The following is a 27559-nucleotide window of genomic DNA, read 5'->3' as shown; positions in this document are numbered from 1 at the left end:
AGAACCAGCTCCTTGTTCTATTAATTTTTTCTATAGTTTTTCTGTTCTCTATTTCATTTATTTCTGCTCTGATTTTTATTATCTCCTTTCTTCGGCTGGTTTTGGGTTGTCTTTGTTCTTCTTTTTCTAGTTCCTTAAGGTGTGAAGTTAAGTGGTTCACTTGGGCTGTCTCTTGTTTGTTCATATATGCCTGAAGTGATATGAACTTCCCTCTTATCACTGCTTTTGCTGCATCCCATAGATTCTGATATGTCGTATTGTCATTTTCATTTGTATATATCTTTTGATCTCTGCACTTATTTCTTCTTTGACCCATTCATTTTTTAAAAGTATGTTGTTTAGTTTCCACATTTTTGTGGGATTTTTTCCCTCTTTTTTGCAGTTGAATTCTAGTTTCAAGGCTTTATGATCAGAAAATATGCTTGGTACAACTTCGATTTTTCTGAATTTGCTGATGTTATTTTTGTGTCCCAACATATGGTCAATTCTTGAGAATGATCCATGTACACCGGAGAAAAATGTATACTCAGTCACTTTGGAATGAAATGTCCTGTAGATGTCTATCATATCCAGGTGCTCTAGTGTTTTGTTTAAGGCCACTATATCTTTGTTGATTCTCTGTTTGGATGACCGATCTAGAGCCGTCAGCGGTGTATTGAGGTCTCCAAGTATGATTGTATTTTTGTCAGTTTTTGTTTTAAGGTCAATAAGTAGCTGTCTTATATATTTTGGTGCTACTTGGTTTGGTGCATATATATTAAGAATTGTTAATGTCTTCTTGATTCAGTGTCCCCTTAGCCATTATGAAATGGCCATTTTTGTCTCTGAGTACTTTTGCTGTCTTGTAGTCAGCATTATCAGATATGAGTATTGCTACGCCTGCTTTTTTTCGGATGTTATTTGCTTGGAGTATTGTTTTCCAGCCTTTCACTTTGAATTTGTTTTTATCCTTGTTACTTAGATGAGTTTCCTGTAGGCAGCATACAGTTGGATTTTCTTTTTTAATCCATTCTGCTACTCTGTGCCTTTTTATTGGTGAGTTTAATCCGTTTACATTTAGTGTAATTATTGACACTTGTGAGTTCCCTATTGCCATTTTATATATTGCTTTCTGTTAGTTTTGTGTCTTGTTTGATCCTTCTCTTTCATTTTTCTATCTTTTGTTTTTATTTGGTTGTATTCCATACATCTTTCCTCTGTTGCTATCTTTTTTTTAAATCATGTGCTTCTGTGGTGGTTTTTTCAATGGTGGTTACCTTTAAGTAATGAAAAGGGTTCCTACCCTGTTCATTGTAGTGCACTATTTTGTGAGTACTTTTGCACTCCATCGTCCTTTGCTACTGTTAATCTCCATCTTCTCCCCCTCTTTTTGTTGTTGTCACAGTTTAAATTTGGTTTTATTGTGTTCTTCTTGGAGCTTTTACTTGTGGCTCTGTTTTTTTTTGTTCTTTGTATCTGATTGGAGAACCCCCTTTAGTAATTCCTGGAGTGGGGGTTTTCTGATGATAAATTCCCTCATCTTTTCTGTATCTGTGAATGTTTTTATTTCTCCTTCATATTTGAAGGATAGCTTTGATGGGTATAGTATTCGTGGCTGAAAGTTCCTCTCTTTCAGGACTTTAAATATTGGGGTCCACTCTCTTCTAGCTTGTAGAGTTTCTGCTGAGAAATCTGATGATAATCTAATGGGCCTTTCTTTATATGTTGTATTCTTCTTTTCCCTGGCTGCCTTGAGAATTTTTTCTTTGCTGTTGGTTTGTGTCAATTTCATTATGATATGCCTTGGAGTAGGTTTGTTGGGGTTAAGAAAACTCGGAGTTCTGTTTGCTTCTTGAACCTGAGGCTTTAGTTCTGTCCACAGGCTTGGGAAGTTCTCATCTATTATTTGTTTGAGTATGTTCTCCATTCCATTTTCTCTCTCTTCTCCCTCTGATATACCTATTATTCTTATGTTATTCTTTCTGATGGAGTCAGATAATTCCTGTAGGGCTATCTCATTTTTTTTTTAATTTTTGAGTCTCTTTCTTCTTCTCTCTGTTGTGCCTCAAGTTGCTTGTCTTCTATTTCACTAATCCTACCTTCTATCTGGCTTGTTCTATTAGCTAAGCTTGTTACCTCGTTTTTCAGCTCGTGAATTGAGTTTTTCATCTCTGTTTGATTAGTTTTTATAGTTTCAATTTCCTTGGAAATATATTCTATGTGTTCATTGAGTTGTTTTCTGAGCTCCCTAAATTGCCTTTCTGTGTTTTCTTGTATATCTCAGAGTATTTTTAGAATTTCTATTTTAAATTCTCTGTCGTTTAACTCCAAGGTTTCCAATATATTAAATTTTTCTCCATGGATTTTTCCTCATCTATCTGTGTTACCTCTCTTTCTTTTGTATCCATGATATTCAATTTTCTCTTCCTTAATGGCATCTGAGCGTGGTTTTGTTGATAGTATTAATGAGATTTAATAAAGAATAAAAAGTTAAAGAAATAAATAATCGAAGAGTTGTTTTTTAAAAAAAAATTAATAATGAAATAAAGAAAAATAAAATAAAATTTAAATTTAAAAAAAGGAAATTATTCCCCCCCCCCTCCTTTTTTTCTCTCCTCTCTTTCTTGAGAAAATCTTGTGGTGAACTGTGAATTATATTGTACTAAATAGAACAAACAATGCCTGTAATGGAGGGCCTGAATTGGGAAGAAGTAATAAAGGGGCAAAAAGAAAAAAAAGGGGGGTATGGACCCACAAAAAGCAAATAAGGAAAAAGTTTGGGTCAAGAATAAAATGATTTGCTTTTAGGTGTTGGTTGACTAAGAGTTATGATGAGAGGAATAAGAGGGAAACAGGAAAATGGGGGGACAAATTTAAAAATTACTGTTGTATTTATTGGAACAAGAACTAGATAAAATGGAGAGCCAGGGATGAAAGCACTGCTAGTGAGTTTAAAAGGTGAAGTAAGAAAAAACCCAAATTGCCACAAACATAAGTTTGAGTCCCAGATAAGATAATTTGTTCATTATTGAGGTTTGAATGAGAGGAGACATAAAGGAGAAAGGAAGAAACTAATATAGAGGGAGAAAAGAAAAAGAAAAAAAGAGGGAACCACTAAAAGAAGAAAAAAGAGGAGAGAGAGAGTTAATAAGGGTTTTGGAGTGCAACCCTCATAGAGAGAAAGGAAGAGGAGAGAAAAGATAATGGGAGAAGTAACACTTATGGGTAGTGTAGTTCAAGGAGAGGAGAGAGTAAGACCAGCCGAGAGTTAAACGACCAAATTGGAGCAGGAGAAAAAAAAATCAAGAATGAAGATAAGAGAAACAAACGAACAAATAAAACGGGATAGGTTATAAAGTCTGCGGATTATTCTTGATTTTGAGAGGTTATCTTCTTGCTTTTTCTTTTCTCTCCCTCTTCCTGGTCGATGACTCTGTACCCCGGGTTCTGCCCCTTTGGCATGCTCAGGTAGAGGTTTGGAGTTGATAAGTCTCTATGGCGATGTCATATATTGTGCTTCAGTCTCGTTGGCAGTGGAGGCTCATTAGCATTTATAGGCTCCGACAGTGAGAGAGTCCATGTTCCTGGAGCCTCTCTCCTAGTCTTTCCTTCCTCAATTAGTAGCCTGATAATCCAGCTATGGGGTTGCTGCTGCCTCTGCCTGGATAGTTAGAGGCTCAAAGAGCTGGCATCTCCCCACTCTATTCCCACTCAGCACAGGGCTCTGGGTAAGGCTCAGTCAGTCAGAGCTGCTAGCATAATCAGGCGGGGCTTTCACCCACTCAAAGACCTCTGGCTCTGCCACTCTGTCCGGTAGCACGGGCGGGCGCCCACTCCCGGGGCACTTGGAGGAAACTCTCGCTCACTATCTGTGCTCAGAACAGGTATCAGGCCAGCAGTCTCACCCTCTGAGTGAAACCCCCTCCCGCATGGAAAAGTTCCAGCGATGGAATTGGCTCTCGCTCCCTCCCCGTGCGTGGCTTTTTCAGGGCGCTGGGGTCGCCTGGAGATTCCGCTTTTGGCCCACACAAAGGCCCCTGACTTTTCCCCTCTGTGGGATAACAGGGGCGCCCATTCCCGGGGCTTTCGAAGGAATCTCTCGCCCACTATCTGAGCGCGCCGACCAGGAGATCAGGGAAAATGGCTGCCCAACTTGTCTTTCTTTATCTGGGTTTGGCGCGAGTGTTAGCTTGTATTGACTGGATTGCCACAGGAACAGTTTTTCCTGGGCTTGGGTCTCCATGCCACAGCCGGTTCAGCCGTTTGTGCCGTGGCCTGGATCTATTCACCCCTTTTGCCCGCCTTAGTTTCTATACTCTCAGTTCCCAGTGAAAGCAGCCCTATTTAGGGTAGTGAGGAAGGCGGAGCATTTCTTACTCCCTATTTCCTTTGGGGTTTGATTATATATTTAGCCAATTTTTTGCTCGACCATAGCTTCAGGTGTATTGCAAAACATCTGGAGGCGGCTCCAAGGATAGGTTTTTCTGTTTCTGGTTGAAGATCTTGTTGAGTTTTGGGGGAGATTTATCGGTATCGCTTCCTACCGTGCCATTACTCTGACGTCATCTCTCTAATTATATTTTTATTACAATCGAGTAAAGGCAGTTACAAGCATTTTTACATAGACTTAACAGACCTCCCAAGAATTTGTGGAGTCCAGTCTAAGAAACAGTTGTACTGGGATATAGTGCAGAGAAAAGGAAAGATTCTGCTCTAAGGTTTCAAACACCAGAGATGAATGGATTATTTTTGTGCGTGTCAACTAGTAATTTCGGTCAGCTCTAGGTAAGAGAATACTCCAACATCAGTGGCTTATGCAAAGTCAGGGTTCATCGGTCCCTATGCAGCAAGGAATCGGAGGCCATTCAGAGCTGATGCAGTGACTCTAGGATCCTTCTGGCTACTCTCTCCCACTCTTAAGTTCTCATTTTGTGCTCCTAAGCGGGCCTCTGCTCTAGCCATCATGTTCTGGTTCCAGGCAGAAAGAAAGAGGACAGAAAGTGAAAACCAAACAAGTGTATGTTGTAAAGGGCTTTCTGAGAAGCCTCACCGAGTGACTGACTCCCTTACATATCAGTGGTCAGGACTGTGTCCTGTGGCCACCCCGCTTAGAGATAAATAGTGACTTGTCTGAATCCCATACCAGTCAACTGTGCTTTCCCTTTACTGTGTTGCTTCATGCAGTCCGGTCGCTCATGTGTTACTCCCCTACACAGACAGGACAGCTGTGTTTACACCATTAGGGAGAAAATCCCCTTATCCCTTAAATAATTACAAGAAAAGTGGTTGGAGGAAACTTCGTGCTTCTTATTTGGAAGTTTTACATGTTCAGCTTGTGAGTATTGGCGGTGCTGCCAGTATTTGTATGTTCATTCACTCATTCATTTATTCAGCACCAACAAAAGATTGTAAGATCTCAAGAGCAGGACCATGTCTTAGGAATTTCTGTATCCACAAGTAGGTCCTCACTGGTGAACGAATAAGTATACCATAGTCTGTCCTGAGGGAATTGCAGTCTGTTCTGGGAGACCAACAAGGAGCTCAGTGATGTCGGTACAGCAGAGGCAGAGTCCCTGGAGCTGGGAAGTACAGGTGAAGAGAATCTAGATAAACATTTAGGCTGGAAGAGGGTCTAGAAAGACTTCAATAGGAGATAGTCCTAAGTTCAGTCTTGAAGGGTTTTTTTTTTCAGGTGAAGAAACAACAGCGTTGCATATCAAGCCAAAGAACATGTTGTTAGAGGCCCAGAGGAGGTGAGAAACTGTTTAAAGAAGAGACCACAGGCCTTGGCCGGTTAGCTCAGTGGTAGAGAGTCGCCCCGGTGTGTGGAAATCCTGGGTTCAATTCCCAGCCAGGGCACACAGGAGAAGCACTCATCTGCTTCTCCACCCTTCTCCTTCTCCCTTCTCTCTAGCCCTCTTACCCTCCTGCAGCCGAGGCTCCATTGGAGCAAAATTGGCCCAGGCATTGAGGATGGCTCCATGGCCTCCACTTCAGGCACTAAAATAGCTCTAGTTGTAACAACAGAGCAACGTCCCAGAGGGGCCGAGCATTGCCCTCTGGTGGGCATACCAGGTGGATCCTGGTTGGGCGCATGCAGGAGTCTCTCTGTCTCCCTGCTTCTCACTTCAGAAGAATACAAAAAAAAAAAGAAGAAGAAGAAGAAGAAGAAGAAGAAGAAGAAGAGGAGACCACAAGCAATGGGGGAAAAGGCCACACTAGTAGGAAATGAGGCTTGAGAGATTGACCATGGCCATGGCCACATCATAGAGGCCTCACAGCATGTTAAAGTATGTGAATTTACCTAATACTGCTGATGGGATGCCATAAAGGAAGGGTGGGGGATGGGGAGGCTCAGGTCACCTGGTGTTGTAATTAGATCTTGGCACCTTAGGGCAGAGTGTACCTTCTTACAGAGTAAGGCACCTCTTGTCACCCAGAGCTGTGGATGACCACACATCAAGATCCTTGTCTCTTCCTGCCCAACCTCCCAGGACCCCCCTTTTGGCAGAGCCTTCTGTGACCTCTCCACTCACAGGCAGGCTCTGCGTGCCCCATTCGTTTGTCCTGTCCAGCATCACGTTGTCCTTACTCTTACGCGGTCAGCCCATCACAAGGGATTGCTTTTGACCTCCATTCAATAAAGAATGATTTATTCCTAATTGGTAGTTGGTTATTCTTTGTATAGGAACCTCAGTTGGTGGAATAGACCAGACATATATTTCACCTCTCATTGTGAGACAAAAGGCAGTATTTCAGCAATTTCAGACTGCAGGCTAAGATTTGGTTGGAGTACTGGCACCCAGCCTACCTCTCCTGCTTGCACCCCGACCCCAGCAGGGCCCTCCTCCCGATCTGCTCTTCCTCCTCTGCTAGAGAGTTGTCTTCCCCACTTTCCACATTTAGACCCGCATTCTCCTCTCGGACGCCTAGTTGCGTCATTGGTTTTAGGGTGCCCAGCAGAGGATTGACAGATTGACTTCCCTTCTCTGACATCCATCCTAGAACTGATCTAAGACTCTGTTAGGGTCTGCCTCTAGTGAGGAAGTTTCTGATGGCATACGGCGAAGTCGTTAGTGCATCTTCTTGGTTAATTAAAACTACAGTTTATTGGCCCTGGCTGGTTGGCTCAGTGGTAGAGCGTCGGCCTGGCATGCAGGAGTCCCGGGTTCGATTCCCAGCCAGGGCACACAGGAGAAGCGCCCATCTGCTTCTCCACCCCTCCCCCTCTCCTTCCTCTCTGTCTCTCTCTTCCCCTCCCGCAGCCAAGGCTCCATTGGAGCAAAGTTGGCCCAGGCGCTGAGGATGGCTCTGTGGCCTCTGCCTCAGGTGCTAGAATGGCTCTGGTTGCAACAGAGTGACGCCCCAGATGGGCAGAGCATTGCCCCCTGGTGGGCATGCCGGGTGGATCCCGGTTGGGCACATGCGGGAGTCTGTCTGACTGCCTCCCATTTCCAAGTTCAGAAAAATACAAAACAAAACAAAACAAAAACCTACAGTTTATTATTAAGAGGCTGACTGAACTTCTCTGTGACTTTGGAAGTAAAATGTACCATGAAAAATCACACTTTTTTATTGGTTAATTTTTTTTCTTTTTCCCCCTTTCTTTTTGTCATGCAGGTATTATCATGACAATAAAGGAAACTAATAAAACATTTCTCAAACCTCACAAACACACTTTTTGCTGTTATTTTCTAGTCCCTGCCCATAGGCAGTGATATCAACTGGATACAGCCTTCAAGTGCATTTCTTTTTTATGCTACAAGGAAATTGAAGTAATTGAGATATGGGGATATCTTGGGTTAATAATGGCTTCTTATTTTGATTATTTCCCTTTAGGAAAGACACTGCTGATCCTGTAACATGGAGGATTGCCTTCATACTTCATCCGAGAATCTGTCCAAACTGGTCAGCTGGGCCCACAGCCACGGGACTATTTGCAGCCTCATTCCTAACCTGAAACACTTGCTCTCGGAGGGTTCCCATGGTAACCTGACGGCAATGTGGGGCTGCAGTGCTGGCCATGCTTACCACTGGCCGCTGACGGCGACGTGCAGAGCCGGGTCCCAAGAAAGGGTCTGTTTCCAGGATAACAGAAGTTTTAACTCTGATAGTCCCAGTATAATCGGAGTGCCCTCTGAGACCCAAACTAGCCCAGTGGAAAGGTACCCTGGGAGACCAGTGAAAACGAAGCTAGACTGTAATCGGACCAGAGACTCTTGTGACTTCTCTTATTGCAGTGAGCCCTCTGAACTGGACGAAGCTGTTGAAGAATACGAAGATGAAAACACCCTGTTTGACATGGTGTGTGAGTCTTCTGTTACAGATGAAGATAGTGACTTCGAACCCCAAACCCAAAGGCCTCAAAGCATTGCTCGAAAAAGGCCTGGAATAATCCCGTCTTCTCTCCATTCAAGCTCCCAGGCTCAGATGGTTGATGAATGCAGCAATGACGTTATCATCAAGAAAATCAAACAGGAGATTCCCGAAGATTATTACATTGTGGCAAATGCAGAGCTGACTGGAGGGGTAGATGGACCAGCCCTGTCATTGACACAGATGGCGAAACCCAAGTCTCAGACTCATGCTGGTCCCTCCTGTGTAGGGTCTGCTAAGCTAATTCCCCATGTCACATCTGCCATCAGCGCAGATCTAGACCCACATGGTGTGTCTGCGTCTCCCTCTGTGATGTCCAGACAAATCGTCCAGAAGACTGCCAGGGCATCTCTGGCTTCACCAAACAGAGGACCCTCTGGTGTCCATGGCACCAGCCAGCAGGTGACCATGCAGGTGCCTGTGAGCACATCCCATCCCAACAAACAGATCAGCATCCCTTTGTCTGCCCTGCAGCTGCCCGGACAGGATGAGCAGGTTGCTTCTGAAGAGTTCCTGTCCCATCTGCCCAGCCAGGTCTCCTCCTGTGAGGTGGCTCTTTCTCCCTCCGTTAACACAGAGCCAGAAGTGAGCTCCAGTCAACAGCAGCCCCAGGTGGCTCCAGCCATCACCACTGAGGCCATGGCACAGTGCATACCAGGTATGGCACGTGAGGGGACAGTGAGTCCCTCCTCCACGTAAGTCAGGATTCTGCGCCCTCGGCACTTCTGACACCATAGGCTCGGCTTGCTGGAATTCAGGCCTATGTTAGTCTCAGAAAGATAGGAATAATGAAATGGAGTACATGCAGGGGGTGCTGTAAAGGAAATTCTGAATAAGGTCACTCGTCTAGTTGCTGTACCTCAGTGCTGAGAGGACAGCTATAGGATTGTGCCAATGATAACGCATGGTTAGATTTGAGGTTTGTATCTGATCTTAAGCTGAATTTTTATACAGTTAAGTTACTTTTGAAAAAATTATTCTGTCTTATTAATATCAAGGCATTTGGTTGCTGTATGAAGCCAAAATGATGTTGGGTTAGGTATATAATGACAATAGACCTGATGTTTTTCTATTGTTATTTATTTGTCTGAACCAACTTGACATTTCTATTTACTTTAGTTGGTGTGGCAGTTTAAAACAAGTTTAAAAAAATACAAGCATTTTTTTAAAAAGATTTTATTTATTGGTTTTAGAGAGAAAGAGAGGGAGGGAAAGGAGTGGGAAGCATCAACTCATAGTAGATGCTTCTCATAGGTGCCTTCACTGGCCAAGCGTGAGGTTTTGAACCTGTGACCTCAGTGTTCCAATTCGACGCTCTGTATCCACTGTGCCACCACAGGTCAGGCACAGCAAGCATTTCTAGAAGTATTTGATCTCTTCTCTCAAAATATAAAAGAATCAGATAGCTTGCTTTTCTGCAATACATGTATCTGACTAGAATGGAGTAAGAGGAGAGGAAAATAATTATTTGTAATTCTAACATCTAATGTTCTGTAATTTTAACATTCAATACTTACTTAATCTGGGTTATTCTTATATGAAGGGCTTTTGGATGTGAGGCCTATAGGTTTATGATTTAAATCTAATCCACCAGAGTTAGAAATGTGGATAAGGATGAACAGACATGCAGAGGCTATAGAAAGAAATTTGTGGCATGTTTTGGTTTTATTTTAGTTCCTCTCGGGAAAGTCATGTATTTTGGGTCGAGCTTCCTAGAAGCCTGGGGTACCTGTGCCTTTACACTATAACTTCCAAGAATTAAAAGTTGCTTTACAAAATGCTTTCCCAATGTTGGTGTCAACCTTAAGATCCCCAAATGAAATCGTTGATTTATGATTTTCCTAAAATAGTCATGGTATTATAATATACAGTTGAAAATATTTATATCTTGATTTGAAATTATGCTTTTCAGTTTTTTTTCATTTTAAAATAGTAACTTTCTTGAGATATAATTCATGTGCCGTAAAGTTCACTATTTTAAAGTGTACAATTCAGTGGTTTTCCTATTCACAGACTTGTGCATCCATCACACTATCTAATTTTAAAAAAATTTATTGATTGATTTTAGTGAGAGAAGAAGGGAAAGAGAGAGAGAGAGACAGGAACCTCAAGCTATTCTCTGTGCCCTGACCAGGGATCAAACCGGCAACCTCTGAGCTTTGGGACAATGCTCCAACCAAATGAGCTACCTGGCCAGGGCATCACGATCTAATTTCAAAACATTTTCGTCACTCCAGAAAGAAACCCCATACGCATTAGCAGACAGTGTTTCCTTCCTCCCAGCCCCTGTCAACCACTAACCCACTTTCTGTCTCTGTGGATTTGCCTATGCTGCACATCTCTTGTAGAGTCATATTATGTAGCTACTTGTGACAGCCTTCTTGCACTTAGCGTACTTTTTTAAAGATTAATCTTTATTGTAGCAAATATCAGTATTTCTTTCCTTTTTATTGTCAAATAGTATTTCATTGTATGGCTAGGACCATATTTGTTTTTCTTTCATCAGTTGATGAAACCACCTAAACGTCCATCACCTATTAGGCTGGTAATAACATTTGTGTACAAGTTTTTGTGTGCACATGTATTATTATTTCACTTGGGCAACTCTGTGGAAATGGAACTGCTGGGTAATATGGTAACTGTATATTTAACTTTTTGAAAAGCTGCCAAATTGTTTTACAGAATATCTCCACCATTTTACAATCTCACCAGCAATGTGAAAGGTTCCTGTTTCTTCACATGCTCACCGAAACTTATTTTCTATTTTTAAAAAATTATATTCTATTTGCCATGCTTAGTATCTCATTGTGGTTTTGCTTTGCATTACCCTAACAACTGATGATGTTGAACTTTTTTTCATGTGGTTATTGGCCATTTGTATATCTTCTGTGAAATTCAGCCCCTTTGCCCATTTTCTAATTAGATTTGTCTTTTTATTGATGAGTTGTAAGAGCTCTTTATACATTCTGAGAAGTCCCATTATCAGATACATGATTTGTAAATATTTCCTCCCATTCCATGAGTTCTCTCTTTCTCCCTTCTGCCTCCTTCCTTCTCTTCCTCCCTCCCTCCCTCCCTCGCTCCTTCCTTTCTTTCATTCTTTTTTTTTTTTTTAATTTTTACTCCAGTCTTTAATAACAACATGGTCTTTGGTTAATCTTCACATCATTAGGTACAATGTTATCTTTATTAGGCTGAGAAAGTCTTAGTACTGGGAAATCTGACTCTTGATACATGTAGGATATAAGTAGTACTTTGCACTCAAATAGTTGTAAAATCTGGTTTCTTTGTTTCTGTCTCCCCACCCCCATTAACCCCCCCCCCCTTTTTTTCTTATAAAATAGGAAACAGCCTGATGGAGTTTTCTGGATTCTCACTTAATTTGTATTTGAGAATAGAATTGTATTTTGCAAAGTGGGTCATTGTACTAAAACAGCACAGTAAGACTGTTATTTGTATTGCTCACCTTTCTACTAACTCACCGCTGCAAAGCAAGAGGCAGGATTTACTTGCATCTGTCTAGAGGATAGTAATGAGACATTGAGGCTCTTTACCAAACCAAATATGAGTATCTTAGTATATAATTATTTTGGAAAATAAATTTAGCCTATAGGAAAAAGCATTTTAATCTATTTATTGTTATATAGATTATATTTTCTTAGTTTTTTTTTTCCTTCTTTCAATGAGATTTCACTTTTTTATGATAGCTGTATTAAGTAAACATGGCCGAAGATGCACATAACATCTACAGTCATAAACTGTGATTTGGCTGTACTCTCGTAGGGAGGGTTAGTTTAGATTGGAGTTGAAACTTCAAAAAAAAAAAACAAAAAAACAAAAAAAAAAACGGTATGAAGAACTGGTGATAGGAATTTCCCAAGGAATGACCCTGATATTTTGATCCATTGTTCTGTGGAAGGATATTATATTGCTACGATGTTATTAGCTTTAGAGAAACACTATTTGTGTTGGGAACATCAGTGGGAATCTGACATTTTTCTATTGGGAAAGATATAGAAAGCTACTTATAATTTACCTTGTTCCATATAGCTTAAACTAGGCTTTGTGCTATAAAAGGTTTATTTATTTGTTTTTGCACATTTATTTATAGTAAATAAATAAATATGTTGTGCTATAAAAGTATTTGTTTTTGTATATTTATTTATAGTCTTTATTCTAAACAAAGATTTTTAAAAAATTAGAATCCAGCACATGCAAATATATGTGAATAAATATAATGTACAGATGGACCTTACACAGTAAATGTATAAAGCATTAATTGGAACTAATTAAAGAAGAGAGGTTCTGAAAAAACCAGCTGAGAGGAAACCTAGGTACATTTGAAATGGATGTTGTATAGGCTTGAGTCTTTATAAGATCATTGTAGGAATACCATGTATCTTTGATTCATATTTTTTAAATAAATTACTTGACAAATGACTGTTGAGTAAGCCAGAAACAAAGAGAGATGATTCCATTTTGTTTTGTTTTGTTTTACAGATGCCATTTAAATTCTGTATCCCTAGTGGAAAATCATCCCTATTTCTGTTGGGAACTAAATTTACAAAGTTACAAATTTTAATCAAAGTGTGGATAAACTTATTAGTTTTCGCATCAGTTCTGTCATATTGCTCAACCCAAATCTTAGCAGATTTAATGAGTAAAGAAGACATAAATTATTAGAAAGATTATTGACTATCTCTTACTAGCTTAGATTCCATTGATTTTTGAGATTTTTAATTTGGATGTTTGTCATAAATTTAAATCTCTGTTGCATCATGGGTTGAGAAACAGTGATCTGGGGAATGCAGGATCCACATTCTGGGGTGCATTTCATCTGGGTACCCAGTAACTTTGAACACTTCCTGTGTGAGAGAATTCCCTCGTGTGTGCAATGGCACTTCTCCAGTGGAGGGGCCAGAAACTTGCTCCCCAAGCTTCTATTGCAGTAAGGACAGTCCTGTGACCTTAGGCTTTGCCAGTCAGATGCACTCACATCAGACTAATCAGAAGGATCTGGAAGAATCTGTTTGAACAGATACAGTCAGTTTAGCAACAGCCAGCAGAGCATTCCAGTGTTCAAGGTCCAAGCTGGAACTTTGGTGTCTGGGTTGTTCCCACCAGAGCAAATCTGTGGTGCAGTCAGGACATTTGTAGACACCTCCCAGCCTGATTTAGTGATGTTCCAGGAAGTTCTGTGGCCTTTATTATATCCCTTTTCTGCCTGAGCTAGCTAGACTGGGCTTTCGTTATTTTAAACCAAGAACTTGGAGGAACAGAACCTTTGAACCAAGGCAAGATATTAACCTCTCCTAAGTGTTGCATGAAAAAGAAAATAATTTCCTTTTTGCCACTAGGTTTGCATTTTCAGCTGAAACAAATGACATCCCCTTGGTAAGTAACCAGTGGTGCCATCGTGATACCCCTTACTGTGTAGTATCTTGCTGTTCCAACTGTGTGAGCAACCCATAGGTTCCCTCCCTTCCCAGTGGGAGTTTCTACTGAAGTGCGCCCCTTGTGAGGACGCCTCTGTAACGTGTTCTCTGAGCCTAGAGTGGGAGAAGGAGGTGCTTCGTGCCTTTGCTTCCAGCCCAGGGCTTTAAGGGCATTCTGGGAAACAAGAGAAATCCCAGTTGGATCTTTTTACCACTGTATTGGGTATTTATTAAAAGTTAATTTTGAATTACTAGTTTTTCCTTAGGTGTACCTTTTTTTCTTTTTCTTTTATTTATTTTATTCATTTTTAGAGAGAGAGGAGTGAGAGAGAAGTAGGGGAGGAGCAGGAAGCGTCAACTCCCATCTGTGCCTTGACCAGGCAAGCCTGGGGTTTCGAACCTGCAACCTCAGCGTTCCAGGTCGACGCTTTATCCCCTGCACCACCGCAGGTCAGGCCAGGTGTACCTTTTTTTCATGTCAGTTCACATGCTACTACTATTTCCTGAAATGATGACCTATTTTATTTCTTTACCATTTTTCAATTTCACCTCTTGTGGAGGGCTTTTATACTGCTATTGAATAGCAGAATCACCAGGAGGTGGCCCAAATGAGGAGACTATTCGGAGTCTGGACATTGACATTTTGTACTGTCTTGTATATTTCATTTATTGTCTTCTTTTTCTTTACCTCCCCTAATTTCTTTGAGTTGCTTTTGGTAGTGGTGATCATGTGGAAAGTTTGGTGAGGTCTGGTGAAGGGGAGTGAGCTTTACTTCAGTAGGCCTCTTAGAACAAAGTTAATATAATAGACTAGATGCTTACTTAACGTATTCATGTTGATGTCAACTGAGGGAGGCTTTCCTGGCTCTGTGCAGCACGCTTCTCTTCCGTCCCAGTGTCTTCTTGCACATAGTGCACATATATGGTTATTGTGTTGATTAATTATTGACAACGAGAACATATCTGAGGGAAAGATGGTGTACCTGGTCCCAGGAGTTTCCAGGACTTACTACTTGATGTTAGCAGCGTCATCTAACAGCAATAAGCTGGCTTCATTCCTCTGCATCTCCCAATTGGCAGTGGAGAAATCAGTTCTCCCCCCTTACGATATGGACTGCATGGCGTGGGCAGAGACAGCAGGTGAACACCTTGATGAAAATATGGCTCCTTAACGTGTTACTGAACACTGTGACCCTTTCAGATCCGCACTGCCAGCACCCTTTCCCATAGCCTTTTGGAGGCTACCTTCCATACCTCTGCTGAATGTCACAAGGTCTCCTTATTTCTCTGCTTGACTCTCCTTTGGAGTGTCACAGGATCTTCTCTCCCCTGAGCGTCGCAAAGCCCTTCCTCCCCAGCCGACCTTGGAGCGGCAGTGGGGGCTGTGTTAGGTTTTACCACGTGTGGTAGAAAGTCTGTAGTCATTGACGCATTGAAGGAGCTGAGGATGGTCGTCTCCAGCTCCCGGCTTCTGAGTGCTCCCTTCCTTCCTACAATGCAGTTCTGAGAAAATAGCTTTAAAATAAGTAGTTTTTAGCCTTGTTTTCTACACTGGGGCAGAGGCATGGGAAGGGGGTATGTGGTATGTAGTCATTCTGTTGAAAAATAATTGACTCTTGTCATGTATTTTCAAATTATCTAGGTTTTTACAAACACTGTTTTACCAATGATGAAAACCCACTATAACTTATGTAACATCGTATATATAACTTACATAAACCTTATTACAAAGCTGTAATAATTAAAATGGAATGGTTTGACATGTGGATAAGTAGAGCAATGCTACATTTTTGGAGAGCCCAGAAACATACCCACACTTATGTGAGAACTTTGTGAGAGAGATGTCAATACAAATCAGTGGGAGAAGGATAGACCAGTCAGTGAATGATATTGAACATTCACCCGTCAGTCACCCATGTGGAACAAGACAAAATTAGATCTTTATCTCACACATCAAACATGAACTAAATCTCATTGGAAGATCTAAATGTGGAAATATAAAACTTAAAACTGTTTGATGGAAATCTTGCAAAAATGGCTTTAGTGTCAGGATGCATTTTTAAAATATGACACAAAAAGCACAAACCATAAAAGAAAAAATTGAAAATGCTGACAGCCTTAAAATAAAAATCTTAGCTGGGTTAGGGATATCATAAACAAACTTAAAAGATAAGTAACAATCTGTGAGATTATTTCAAGGACATAACCAAAAATACTCATACGGAATATGTAAAGAACTGCCACAGATCAGCGGGAAAAAGGTCAAATAATCTGGTATGGAAATGAGCAAAGGGAATAAAGAAGCCCTTCTAATAAGAAGAAACCTATATAGTTAAATATATAAAAAATGCTCAACCTCATTATTACCAGAGGAATGCAAATTAAAACAATGACATACTAGCAGAAAGGTAAAACTTACAAATTTTAACTATCCTAAATGTCGTTGAAAGTATGGAAAAATAAGTAGATGCTGATGGGAATATAAATTGGTACAACCACTTTGGAGAGCAATTTACAATATCTAATAAAATTAAGATGTACATATCCTACAACCTAGGAATCTAATTTCTAGGCATCTGCCCTAGAGAAATTATATATATATATTCCTGAAAGGAAAAATGTACTAGGCTGTACATTGCAACTTTGTGATATAAGGAAAAAAGTCAGTAAACAACCTTAGTGTCTACCAGTAGATATTGTGATATAATAGTTTTCAATGAAATATATGCATCAGCCGGACTTGCATGTATTAACATAGATAAATCTTGAAAACAAAGTTGCAGAATAATATTTAGGACACTATACTTAAGAAAAAACACACATTACTATGTATTGTTGTATGTTATACACATATAACAATACATAAGTAATTATGAAACATGGAATGAAAAGAGATACCCCAAATATATTATTGTGGTTACCTTTGGGGAAGAGGGGGATTGAAATGAGTGCACAGCAGACTTGAACTGTATCTAGCATTTTCTTTTAAAAATGTAAAAAATATGACAAAATATGAACTTGGTAAAGCTGAATGACAAGAAGCAATATAAGCCCAAGGCTTCATTATAGAAATCTGGACACACAGTTGCCTGCTTTCAAATCCCAGCTCTGCTCCTTGTTTTCTGGTTGATTTTGGCAAATTACTTAACCTCTCTGTGGCTTAGCTTTCTCGTCTGTGAAGTGAAGAAAATAGTGTTTCTATTTTATAGGGTTAACATAGGATTAAACTAATTTATAAGAAGCCCTCTGATCTATGGTAAGCATCTTTAATATTATTTCGTATACCTTTCTGTATATTTTTTAATGTGGTTACTTTTAAAATATAGATTGTGAAGCATAAATAAAATTGGTTGTGGAATGAGGAGGGCATTATGACATTGTTAATGTTATTACTGAATATAGAGGGATTTTTTTGTATGAAAGTAAAATTTTACTAACATTGTCTTCGAGTACACTTTATGGACAAAGAATTGGAGAATTATTCTTATGTATTTCAATGCTGTGCCTTTCCTCCTTAAGACTACGATGGGATGCTGTCATAAGGGATTTTATTTAGTTCTTCTGCTGAAATAAATAAAAAAAACACAGAAACAAAATGTCCTCTATTATCTCCCTAGCACTTTTATTTCTAGGATCAACACTGCCTGAATCCCATGAAGAAAAGAGGTTCTTTTCTTTGTTTTACTCATGGGAAGTGAGACACAAAAATAACTAGATGGTTTGCTTGGAGTGGCAATGGGAAGAAATTTGGTCTCCTTGTTAACCGAGAGGGGTGGAGCCCCTCCTCTGCCCCGTGGTCCCTACCTCTGCTTGTCTTGGTTTAGGAACAGCCTGAACCACTGATTGCTTCGCCTTCCCCTTTCATTTTCAGGTCATGCCTATCACTTCTCCAAATGTTAGGCTGCTAGAGTATTTCAAAGAAATCATCTATTTTTTTTTCTGAGAATCATTTTTAAAAGGACCCAGAGTTTAATGGAAGTATTCATTGTACCAGGAGGAGGGGGCATGTGTCTTAGTCTCTTTTTCTACTGTGCATCTGGACACATCACTTTCACTTCAGTTTATCAGACTTTTTTTTTTTTTTTTAGGATCAACTATATGACAGGGCTGGTGAAAATACAAAGATGAATGTCAAATTTCCTGCTCCCAGAATATCATTGTTTAGAAAAGGAGACAGGCAAACCAACAACTCCACATATACAGAAAGAGATATACAAAATGCAGTGAGATATAAGTGAGGAGCAGCTGCCTTACCCTTGTGGGACACAGGGAATGGTATTTCAGGTAGACAGAAGAACGTGAGCAAAGATACTAGGGCATGAACCTATGCAGACTTCTTAGGGAGGCAGGGATTTGAGTGTCGATTTCAAAAGAGTCAGGAGAGTTGTTGTCAGAAAGTTGGGCTGGAGCCATTTTTGAAAGGCTGTGCATGTGATCTCACAAATGCCCTGCGAGGGAGCAGGGGGACACAGTTCATCACCTTAGAATATCACACTGGTAGCAGTCGGAACGTAGAGACTGGGACACAAGAGCCATTTTATAGGGTGTTAACAGAAACCGAGATGGGAGATAGCAGGCAGTGTGCAAATAAGGCACCAATAAAGGGACTGGAGAGGAGGAAACAGGCTGATGTTATAGGAGTTAGAAAGTATAGACCTTAATGACCTCTGAGTGGCCTCTTGGGATCTCTGATGCCACCCTATTTTCTCTGTCAAAAGGCACAGCGGGCCCTGGCCGGTTGGCTCAGCGGTAGAGCATCGGCCTGGCGTGCGGGGGACCCAGGTTCGATTCCCGGCCAGGGCACATAGGAGAAGTGCCCATTTGCTTCTCCACCCCCGCCCCCCTCCTTCCTCTCTGTCTCTCTCTTCCCCTCCCGCAGCCAAGGCTCCATTGGAGCAAAGATGGCCCGGGCGCTGGGGATGGCTCCTTGGCCTCTGCCCCAGGCACTAGAGTGGCTCTGGTCACAGCAGAGGGACGCCCTGGAGGGGCAGAGCATCGCCCCCTGGTGGGCAGAGCATCGCCCCTGGTGGGCGTGCCGGGTGGATCCCGGTCGGGCGCATGTGGGAGTCTGTCTGACTGTCTCTCCCCGTTTCCAGCTTCAGAAAAGGAATTAAGCCCTGGCCGGTTGGCTCAGCGGTAGAGCGTCGGCCTGGCGTGTAGAAGTCCCCGGTTCGATTCCCGGCCAGGGCACATAGGAGAAGCGCCTATTTGCTTCTCCACCCCCCCCCTCCTTCCTCTCTGTCTCTCTCTTCCCCTCCCGCAGCCAAGGCTCCATTGAAGCAAAGATGGCCCGGGCGCTGGGGATGGCTCCTTGGCCTCTGCCCCAGGTGCTAGAGTGGCTCTGGTCGCGGCAGAGCGACCCCCCGGATGGGCAGAGCATCGCCCCCTGGTGGGCAGAGCGTCGCCCCTGGTGGGCGTGCCGGGTCGGTCGGGCGCATGCGGGAGTCTGTCTGACTGTCTCTCCCCGTTTCCAGCTTCAGAAAAATACAGAAAAGGAATTAAAAAAAAAAAAAAAGCACAGCGCTGTTTAGGCAACACTGAAAGATCTTCAGGACACAGATACCTGCAGTAGAGTTATAATTCTCTGTATAAGATAAAACAGTATTAAGAGTACTGAAGCATGCCATGACCTTTCATTCATTCAACAGATATCTATTGGAAGACTATGAATCATCAAGTTCAAGTTGGCTATCGGAGTACAGCAACATACAGGGCAAAACCATGGTTCCGTTCTCATACTGCCTACACTAGTGGGAGAGAATTTGTTTTGTTTTGTTTTTTACAGAGACAGAGAGAGGGATAGACAGGGACAGACAGACAGAGACGGAGAGAGATGAAAAGCATCAATCGTTTTTCGTTGTGATACCTTAGTTGTTCATTGATTGCTTTCTCATATGTGCCCTGACCGTGGGGTTACATAACCCCTTGCTCAAGCCAAGGACCTTGGGTCCAAGCTGGTGAGCTTTGCTCAAAGCAGATGAGCCGCGCTCAAGCTGGTGACCTCGGGGTCTCAAACCTGGGTTCTCCGCATCCCAGTCCGACGCTCTATCTACTGCACCACCACCTGGTCAGGCAGTGAAGAATTCTAACACTTGCCCTCTTAAAACATACCCAATTAAAAAAAAAATGCGGAATCAAGATGCTATTTAACTGTGAATGACTTTGTGAGTCTAAATTGATTGCCTTTAGATAATACATTTGTTAAGGCTGTTTCTAGGATGATATATGACTAAAAGTGGTTAGATGAATAATTAAGCCAGCATGATAAATGAAAGGCAGGTCTTTCTTAGCTAGAAATTAAATGTGCAGAGGCTACAGGCAGCCCAATCTGCATCATAATTCATTTGAAACAACTTTCTACTCAGCCTAAAATAACATGAGCGTAGTTATATAAAAATTGGAATATTGCTTGTTTTTACAGACAACTAGTGACCTATCTTTAAGAAGTAAAAATATTATTGTTTGCTAGTTGTCTGAAAGGCAGAAATAGAAAATCAAGGTCATTGCTCTCTGTTGTGCAATTACGTAATTTTCTGAGACATTGTCAGTCCTATCTTTTCCTTCAGTGCTTGCACATCTTTTTTTACTATCATTTGTTTTAATATTTCACAAGAAAGTCTTCCTGATTAACTTTTATTTCTTTAAAATAAAAGCATTTTTCGCCTGACCTGTGGTGGCGCAGTGGATAAAGCGTCGACCTGGAAATGCTGAGGTCGCCGGTTCGAAACCCTGGGCTTGCCTGGTCAAGGCACATATGGGAGTTGATGCTTCCAGCTCCTCCCCACCTTCTCTCTCTGTCTCTCTCTCTCCCTTTCTCTCTCCTCTCTAAAAATAATAATAATAATAATAATAATAATAATAATAATAAAAGCATTTTTCTGTTATACAATGAAGCAATTTATATATACTTAGAAATTCACCTAAATACAATTGAGACTTCCAAACATGAGAAAGGTACCTAAATACAGCAGACTAACAAAGAGCTGTAAACTTCTGAATGTCATTTTCCTTCAGTGAATTTGGATTTGACTAAGACTGTTAGGAAGCCAGGAAGCAGTTCAGAATCAAAAAGGCGTTGACTTTGATTTTCTAGCCTTGGTATTCATCCGCTGTGGTCTGAAAAGATGAAAGCATGTAGGACTCGGGGCAGACAAGTTGGTGTCAAAGCGCTGAAGTCTTAGCTTTAGTGTCCTGTCGTGCCTGGTTCTCTTCTCCCTTCACTGACCGCCTGCCTGCCTGACCATCTTGGGTCTCAGCCCGGATGGGCAGAGTGTGAGTGCTCCACTGGGTTTTAGGCCCAGCAATAGCTTCTCTTCCAGTCAAATTCCATCTATCTAACTGATGGCTTGTGTTCCCAAGGGTGTAGTAGACCCAGAAGAAGTATTTATGTAACATGGCAAACATGATAAATTATGCTACTCTGGCTACAAGATAATTTTAAGCTTTATTTTATGTGAGAACAGTGATCAGACTTACAATCAAGTAAATCTGATTTAATGATGAATGTATCTTGGTGGGTTTATTGATTTCAGTTATGATACACATATCAGGCTGATCCTTCAGTACTGCCTTGCCATCTACAAGATTGCTTTCTTAGACAAAAACAATAGTATTTATTGCCTTTTCCAATTTTCTTTATTTTTATCAAGGCAATACGTATATATGGCAATCAATAAAATAATATTGCTGAACAATAACAGTCTCGCCTCAGTCTCATCACCTCATAATTCCACTCCTCAAAGGAAACTTCTTTTGAGCCTTTCTATTCAGTTCTTCCACAATTCTAAAGATTGTTTATACTTCTGTTTCTTGATTTTTTTTTCTTGATTATCAATTTCAAAAATATCTAGAGTCGTTGTTGTGTGTGATGATTTACCTCATTTTTATTACCCTTCTAATATTTTATTATTATGCTTTTAAAATACACAATCAATAGAAAATTTAAAAATAGTGAAAGGGAAAATAAATATGCTTTCTCAACCTTAGCATGAAGATATTGGGGTTCCCATCCTTCCTTCCACTGTTCTCCCTTCCCTTTTCTTACAATCTTCCTAATGTCAGTCAAGGTTGTTAATATTTTCATTCTCTTTTGTGGCCAAAACTGTCTTTTCTGCTTTGTCCTTAGGTCAACGCTGAACATTCAAAACCGAAAACATCATTTATATTATTCTGACAGTGTAAATATTGTTCATATATTTATGAATTTAGTTCTCTGAGATGGAATTTCTTCCCATCCTGATGAATTTCATGACTTCTAGAATACTAAAAAGAGAATGTTACTAACGCTTGTTGTAGAAATAAATGACTTAATTCATGCAAAGGGCTTACAGCAATTTCTTATACAGAGAATATGTCCCAGCATTATTTTTACCATATTTCATTGTATCTGAAAAGTCACTGGTTGTAAGACATATCATTATTTTATATCCCACAAAAAAAGAAAGAGCATGTGACCAATTAAACCATGATCCCCAGGGCCCTGGCCGGTTGGCTCAGTGGTAGAGCGTCAGCCTGGTGTGCAGAAGTCCCGGGTTCGATTCCCAGCCAGGGCACACAGGAGAAGCGCCCGTCTGCTTCTCCACCCCTCTCCTTCTTCTCTGTCTCTCTCTTCCCCTCCTGCAGCCGAGGCTCCATTGGAGCAAAGATGGCCCGGGCGCTGGGGATGGCTCCTTGGCCTCTACCCCAGGTGCTAGAGTGGCTCTGGTCGCAACAGAGCGACGCCCCGGAGGGGCAGAGCATTGCCCCCTGGTGGGCAGAGCATCGCCCCCTGGTGGGCAGAGCATCGCCCCCTGGTGGGCGTGCCGGGTGGATCCCAGTTGGGCGCATGCAGGAGTCTGTCTGACTGTCTCTCCCCGTTTCCAGCTTCAGAAAAATACAAAAAAAAAAAAAAAAAAGAAACCATAATCCCCAGGAATTTTGAGACAAATTTCAGAAATGTTAAAAATGTGAAGAAGTGTACCTTACAATCAGTGAAAAATGGTACTGTTCTAGGTTTTACTATTTTTGTGTGTGCTTCCTAAAAGTTTTGGTAGCATTTCTTGACAGAATAGCAGTGTGCTCTTATCACATATGTGGTTCCCTCTTCCCCAAATTACCACTTTGGATCTTAAGTCTTTCTGCTTCAACTTGAACTAATTTATTTATTTATTTTTTAAGTGAGAGGAGGGGAGATAGACTCCCGCATGCGCTAGAATCGGGATCTACATGGAACCCCCATCTGGGCTTAATGCTTGAACCAGTTGAGCCACTGGAGGTGAGAGAGGAAGAAGGAGAGAAGGGGGAGAGGAAGGAGGAGAGAAGCAGATGATGGCTTCTCCTTTGTGCCCTGACCAGGGATTGAATTCGAATGTCCGCACACCAGGCTGATGCTCCATCCGCTGAGCCAGCCGGCCAGGGCCAGGACAAATTGATTGAATGTAAGCCTGAGGTAATCCTCCCACCTTGAGGTTTCTTCTCAGTTGTGTCCACTGTTACCTAGATTTTATGAATTCCTCTATTTCTTTTCTCATTTTGCTGAATGGAATTTATCAAATAATTTCCCAAGAATGGATATGTGGAAAGAAAACTTTGGATCTTTAAATTGCTAAAAAATTCCCTTTTAAGAAGTTTTTTTTAGTATTTGTTTCTTTACAATGGTTATATATATTTATAATCTTTCAAATCTCTGAGAATTTTAATTAGAATTTTTTTTAAAAAAGTTATCTTCTGTCCTTGATTTATCTTTTCCTTTGGTTTTCCTGTTCCCTTTTCTTTGTCCTTCTCTTTCAAGTTGCCAGTTTTCTCTGATGCCTGGTCTGATTGTTGGTTCACATTTAAGAACACAGGACAGGAATCTGGTGTTGGTTTCTTTTTATTTTTCTTTTTTTTTTTTTTTTGTATTTTTCTGAAGCTGGAAATGGGGAGAGACAGTCAGACAGACTCCCGCATGCACCCGACTGAGATCCACCCGGCACGCCCACCAGGGGCAACGCTCTGCCCACCAGGGGGCGATGCTCTGCCGCGACCAGAGCCACTCTAGCGCCTGGGGCAGAGGCCAAGGAGCCATCCCCAGCGCCCGGGCCATCTTTGCTCCAATGGAGCCTTGGCTGTGGGAGGGGAAGAGAGAGACAGAGAAGAAGGAGGGGGAGGTGGAGAAGCAAATGGGCGCTTCTCCTATGTGCCCTGGCTGGGAATCGAACCCGGGTCCCCCGCACGCCAGGCCGACGCTCTACCGCTGAGCCAACCGGCCAGGGCTGGTGTTGGTTTCTTTAGTACCTTTATACAGTTACAACGGATTCTTGAAAATGAAAAGCAGCTGTCTTACTGGTCAGAAAAAAAGGGCTTTTTTTTTTCTGTTTGCCTATACTTATAAATGAGTAATAGAAAGCTGATCTTAATAGAAAAATACTTTAATTTTTATTTTATTGTGAATTTTTCAAAAATATGTTTTGTTATTCACTGATGTTAACATCCTCCTACCCATCAGGATACTCCTTCTTGGATGGAATTTAATGAATATTAATAGCCTAACTCAGAAAAGGAGACAATTTGTTAAAGTTTTGTGCATTTCCATTTATATGTTTGCCTTTGCTTTATGTGCCATACATTTTTGTTTCAAGTTGATTAATAATTTCTTTGTGTTTTTGACTATATTATGCATTTTCAGTAAAAAATGCTTTCATGTTTTGATCCTTACTAATTAAGATATGAAGTTGTATAAATTGAATGTAAATTTAAAGGAAGAAATGGTTTCTAATCAGAAGTTTGCCATAGCTGTTTCTGTTGTGGGATGTAGTATTTCATCGCTTAAATTCATCAGCTGCTACCTCATATATTGTGCTTGAGTTTGCTCTCAGTCATTCAAGCCATAGAATTTTGGCAAACTCATGAAGTGCTTCTCGGATACTCTGTTCTGAGACAGGTGGCGATGGTTATTTTACTTCCAAACTCCTCTTCGGTAGTCAGGGGTCAGTATGCTGTTAGCTCTCTTTGATTACTGCATGCCAAGTAGCAGTAAGTATAGTACTTATAAGAGTGCTTATTATCTCACCTAATTGCGTAAGGAACTCAGTTCCCACACTCGATGAAATGAGAACTATCATTAACTCCATTTTACAGATGAAGAAAGTAAAGTTAAAATGGTTGAACTTGTTGGAGATCACATAGTAAGTGCAGAGGAGAGCTGGGATTCTGAGTGAGGCAGTCTGGTCCCCAAGTTCGTGCCCTTCACCATTAGGCTCACTTGCCATGGTGACACTCTCTTGCGCGGTTCAGCATCCTCCCTCCTAGTGCTTAAAAGTCCTCTTTTAGGACCCAGACCAACTTTCCCTCAGTTTTCTTTATTTCTCCAAAAACTTCGTTGCCAAAATTTATAGTTTTTACGCTTCCTTTCTAATCCCAATCTCCGTCTGCTTTTATTGTCTAATTGTCTCCCCAAGGAGGGGATAAAAGTATTTAACAGCTGGGGAGACATATAGAGCTGTGCCTAATACAGTGCCTATCTTGTTTAAGTGCTGAATTCATTATTGTTGAATATTGAAGCAACTATGCAAATAGGAGGCTTTTTAAAAAGCAAAAAAAATAACTTTCCTTTTCTCTGCTTGCTTTTGGGAAAACCCACGCAGGCTGCCGTATGGAGAACAGTTTGAGTAGTGACAAGAGTGGACAAGGAATTCTCATTAGCTAAGGAAGAAATTTCTGTGTCACCAATAGATAATAAAGCCAATGCCAGATTCCTAAGTCTAAATCTGTGATTTTAGATGATCAAAAGCAGTATCTCAGAAATAGTAACTTATCCAGGCATTACTGTGTTAACAGTAATTTTCCTCTTCAATATAAGATAAAATTGGCAGAGAAAAATAGAATAAATCACAAAAGGAAACTGAAGTGTATAATTAAGATGGAATGGACCAGAATCTTGGTGATTAAAGAATAATATTTCAAATTAAAATTTTAAATCAGCTATACACCAAAAGGTGGATATCCAGTGGCTACCTATGGATATTGGATTTTTAGGCAGTTTTGCTCTCGTCTTTTATACCTTTATTTGGGGGAATTTTTTGGTATTAATCATGTATTTTATGATAAAATGAATAAAATTACCTTTATCAGGGGAAATATAGATGAAGTGTTCTTTTTCTCTTGTGAATAATTACCCGTCTTACATCTGTTTTTTAAAACATCAGACATTTCTCAATTAGAAGATACTTAAGCAAAGCATGTTTAAGGGTATGTATACTCAGGTGAAGTGTAGTCATTGCTGAATTCCTGAACTGTGCAAGAACTAATTTTTACTTCTGAACAAGGTTTGCTATTCAGGAAAATTTTGCTTAAGAGTCAGATGTTGAAAACAACAAAAGAACAAATAGGTTGATGAAATAATGCCTGTTTGACAGTATTTCGTGCTCTACAGCAGTGGTCCCCAACCTTTTTTGGGCCACGGACTGGTTTAATGTCAAAAAATATTTTCACGGACTAGCCTTTAAGGTGGGATGGATAAATGTATCATGTGACCGAGACAAGTGTCAAGAGTGAGTCTTAGACGGATGTAACAGAGGGAATCTGGTCATTTTTAAAAAATAAAACATTATTTAGACTTAAATATAAATAAAACGGAAATAATGTAAGTTATTTATTCTTTCTCTGCGGACCGGTACCAAATAGCCCACGGACCAGTACTGGTTCGTGGCCCAGGGGTTGGGGACCACTGCTCTACAGTAATGGAGTCATCATAGAATTAACAGAAAAAATGATTCATGTGGGTAAAGCTATGGCTTCTTGACTGAAACCGGAAAATGTACATGTCACATCTGTAAGGAATCCATGTATCTCAGATGCCTGCCTTAAGCAGAAAAGCAAGAATTAAAAAACAAGGTTCTTTTTGGAAATCGGATATGATGCTTTGTATATCGGTATCTGATGGCAGCAGCTCACTATATTTTATGTATGACATCAGCAGCAGATATTTCAGACATATCAGAAGGTCCTCTTGATTCAGTGTCTCTGGCTGTGTAATAAAAAAGTGGGGGAGAAATCTCTGTAGTCTCTAATAAGCAGTTTATCAATGAGTACTGTCAGATTCTGTAGAAAATGCTACAGTGTGATTTATTACATTAATTACAGTCATGTGGGTTTCATGCTGCTAAGCCCGAAAATGCAGCCACATTCTAAAGTTGATTTAAAACATATTTTGGCCAAGATGCAAGTGCTTCTTATTGTGATTAATGGAGTACAATATTTACTCTCCTGTTTATTCTTTTGCCTTTGGAATGCATAATTTCTTTCCTGTGACTTGAAATTAAGTTTGAGATTTAAGAAGCTTCATCTAGTTTTTATTCATTCCTGTCATCTGGTCTCCTTTTTACTATTTTTGTGTGTGTCTTCTTAGTTGTCACTAAATGTTGCATCTCTTTTCTATATGAAGCCTGTTTAAATTCTCTCCTTCTGAGCAAACCTGGGCTAGCCTAGATCTGTCCCCTAACTAGCAGAATGGACTGAACCACAAGACTTGTTAAGTCCTACGTGGGATACTACAGGTCTTTTTTGATGGGAGGGAGCAATTGAGGAGAAACCCTCATTTTCTTAAGATAATTTTTTAAAGAAGCATTCTTAGAAGAGAAAATTGCATGATGTTACCCTTCTTTTGGACTGTACTGAATTCATACAGTCACATAATGTCTCTTATAGTGACCAATAAGCTTGTCAAATCATAGGATTCTAGGTCATGTGGAATGGAAGGTCTCCTAAGAGCTGTTTTAGCTATAGATATTAATTCCATTTGTTTACATATG

General features: G+C 40.7%; 1 protein-coding gene across 5 annotated transcripts in view; it reads left to right on the top strand.

The window, feature by feature from the left end:
- The window catches only part of KIAA1958 (KIAA1958 ortholog), a 168056-nt gene that overhangs the window by 76602 nt on the left and 63895 nt on the right, over positions 1–27559 (top strand). For all 5 annotated transcript variants that reach the window (XM_066256496.1, XM_066256494.1, XM_066256495.1 and 2 more), the window contains exon 2: positions 7819–9013. In XM_066256496.1, the coding sequence (XP_066112593.1) occupies positions 7843–9013 (1171 nt within the window). In that variant the 5' untranslated portion in view covers positions 7819–7842. The remainder of the gene's footprint in view (positions 1–7818; positions 9014–27559) is intronic.

This window comes from Saccopteryx bilineata, chromosome 2 (genome assembly GCF_036850765.1).
Source record: "Saccopteryx bilineata isolate mSacBil1 chromosome 2, mSacBil1_pri_phased_curated, whole genome shotgun sequence".
Taxonomy (NCBI): Eukaryota; Metazoa; Chordata; class Mammalia; order Chiroptera; family Emballonuridae; genus Saccopteryx; species Saccopteryx bilineata.
Note: the sequence above shows the minus strand (reverse complement) of the source record. Positions and strands in the feature narration are given on the sequence as shown.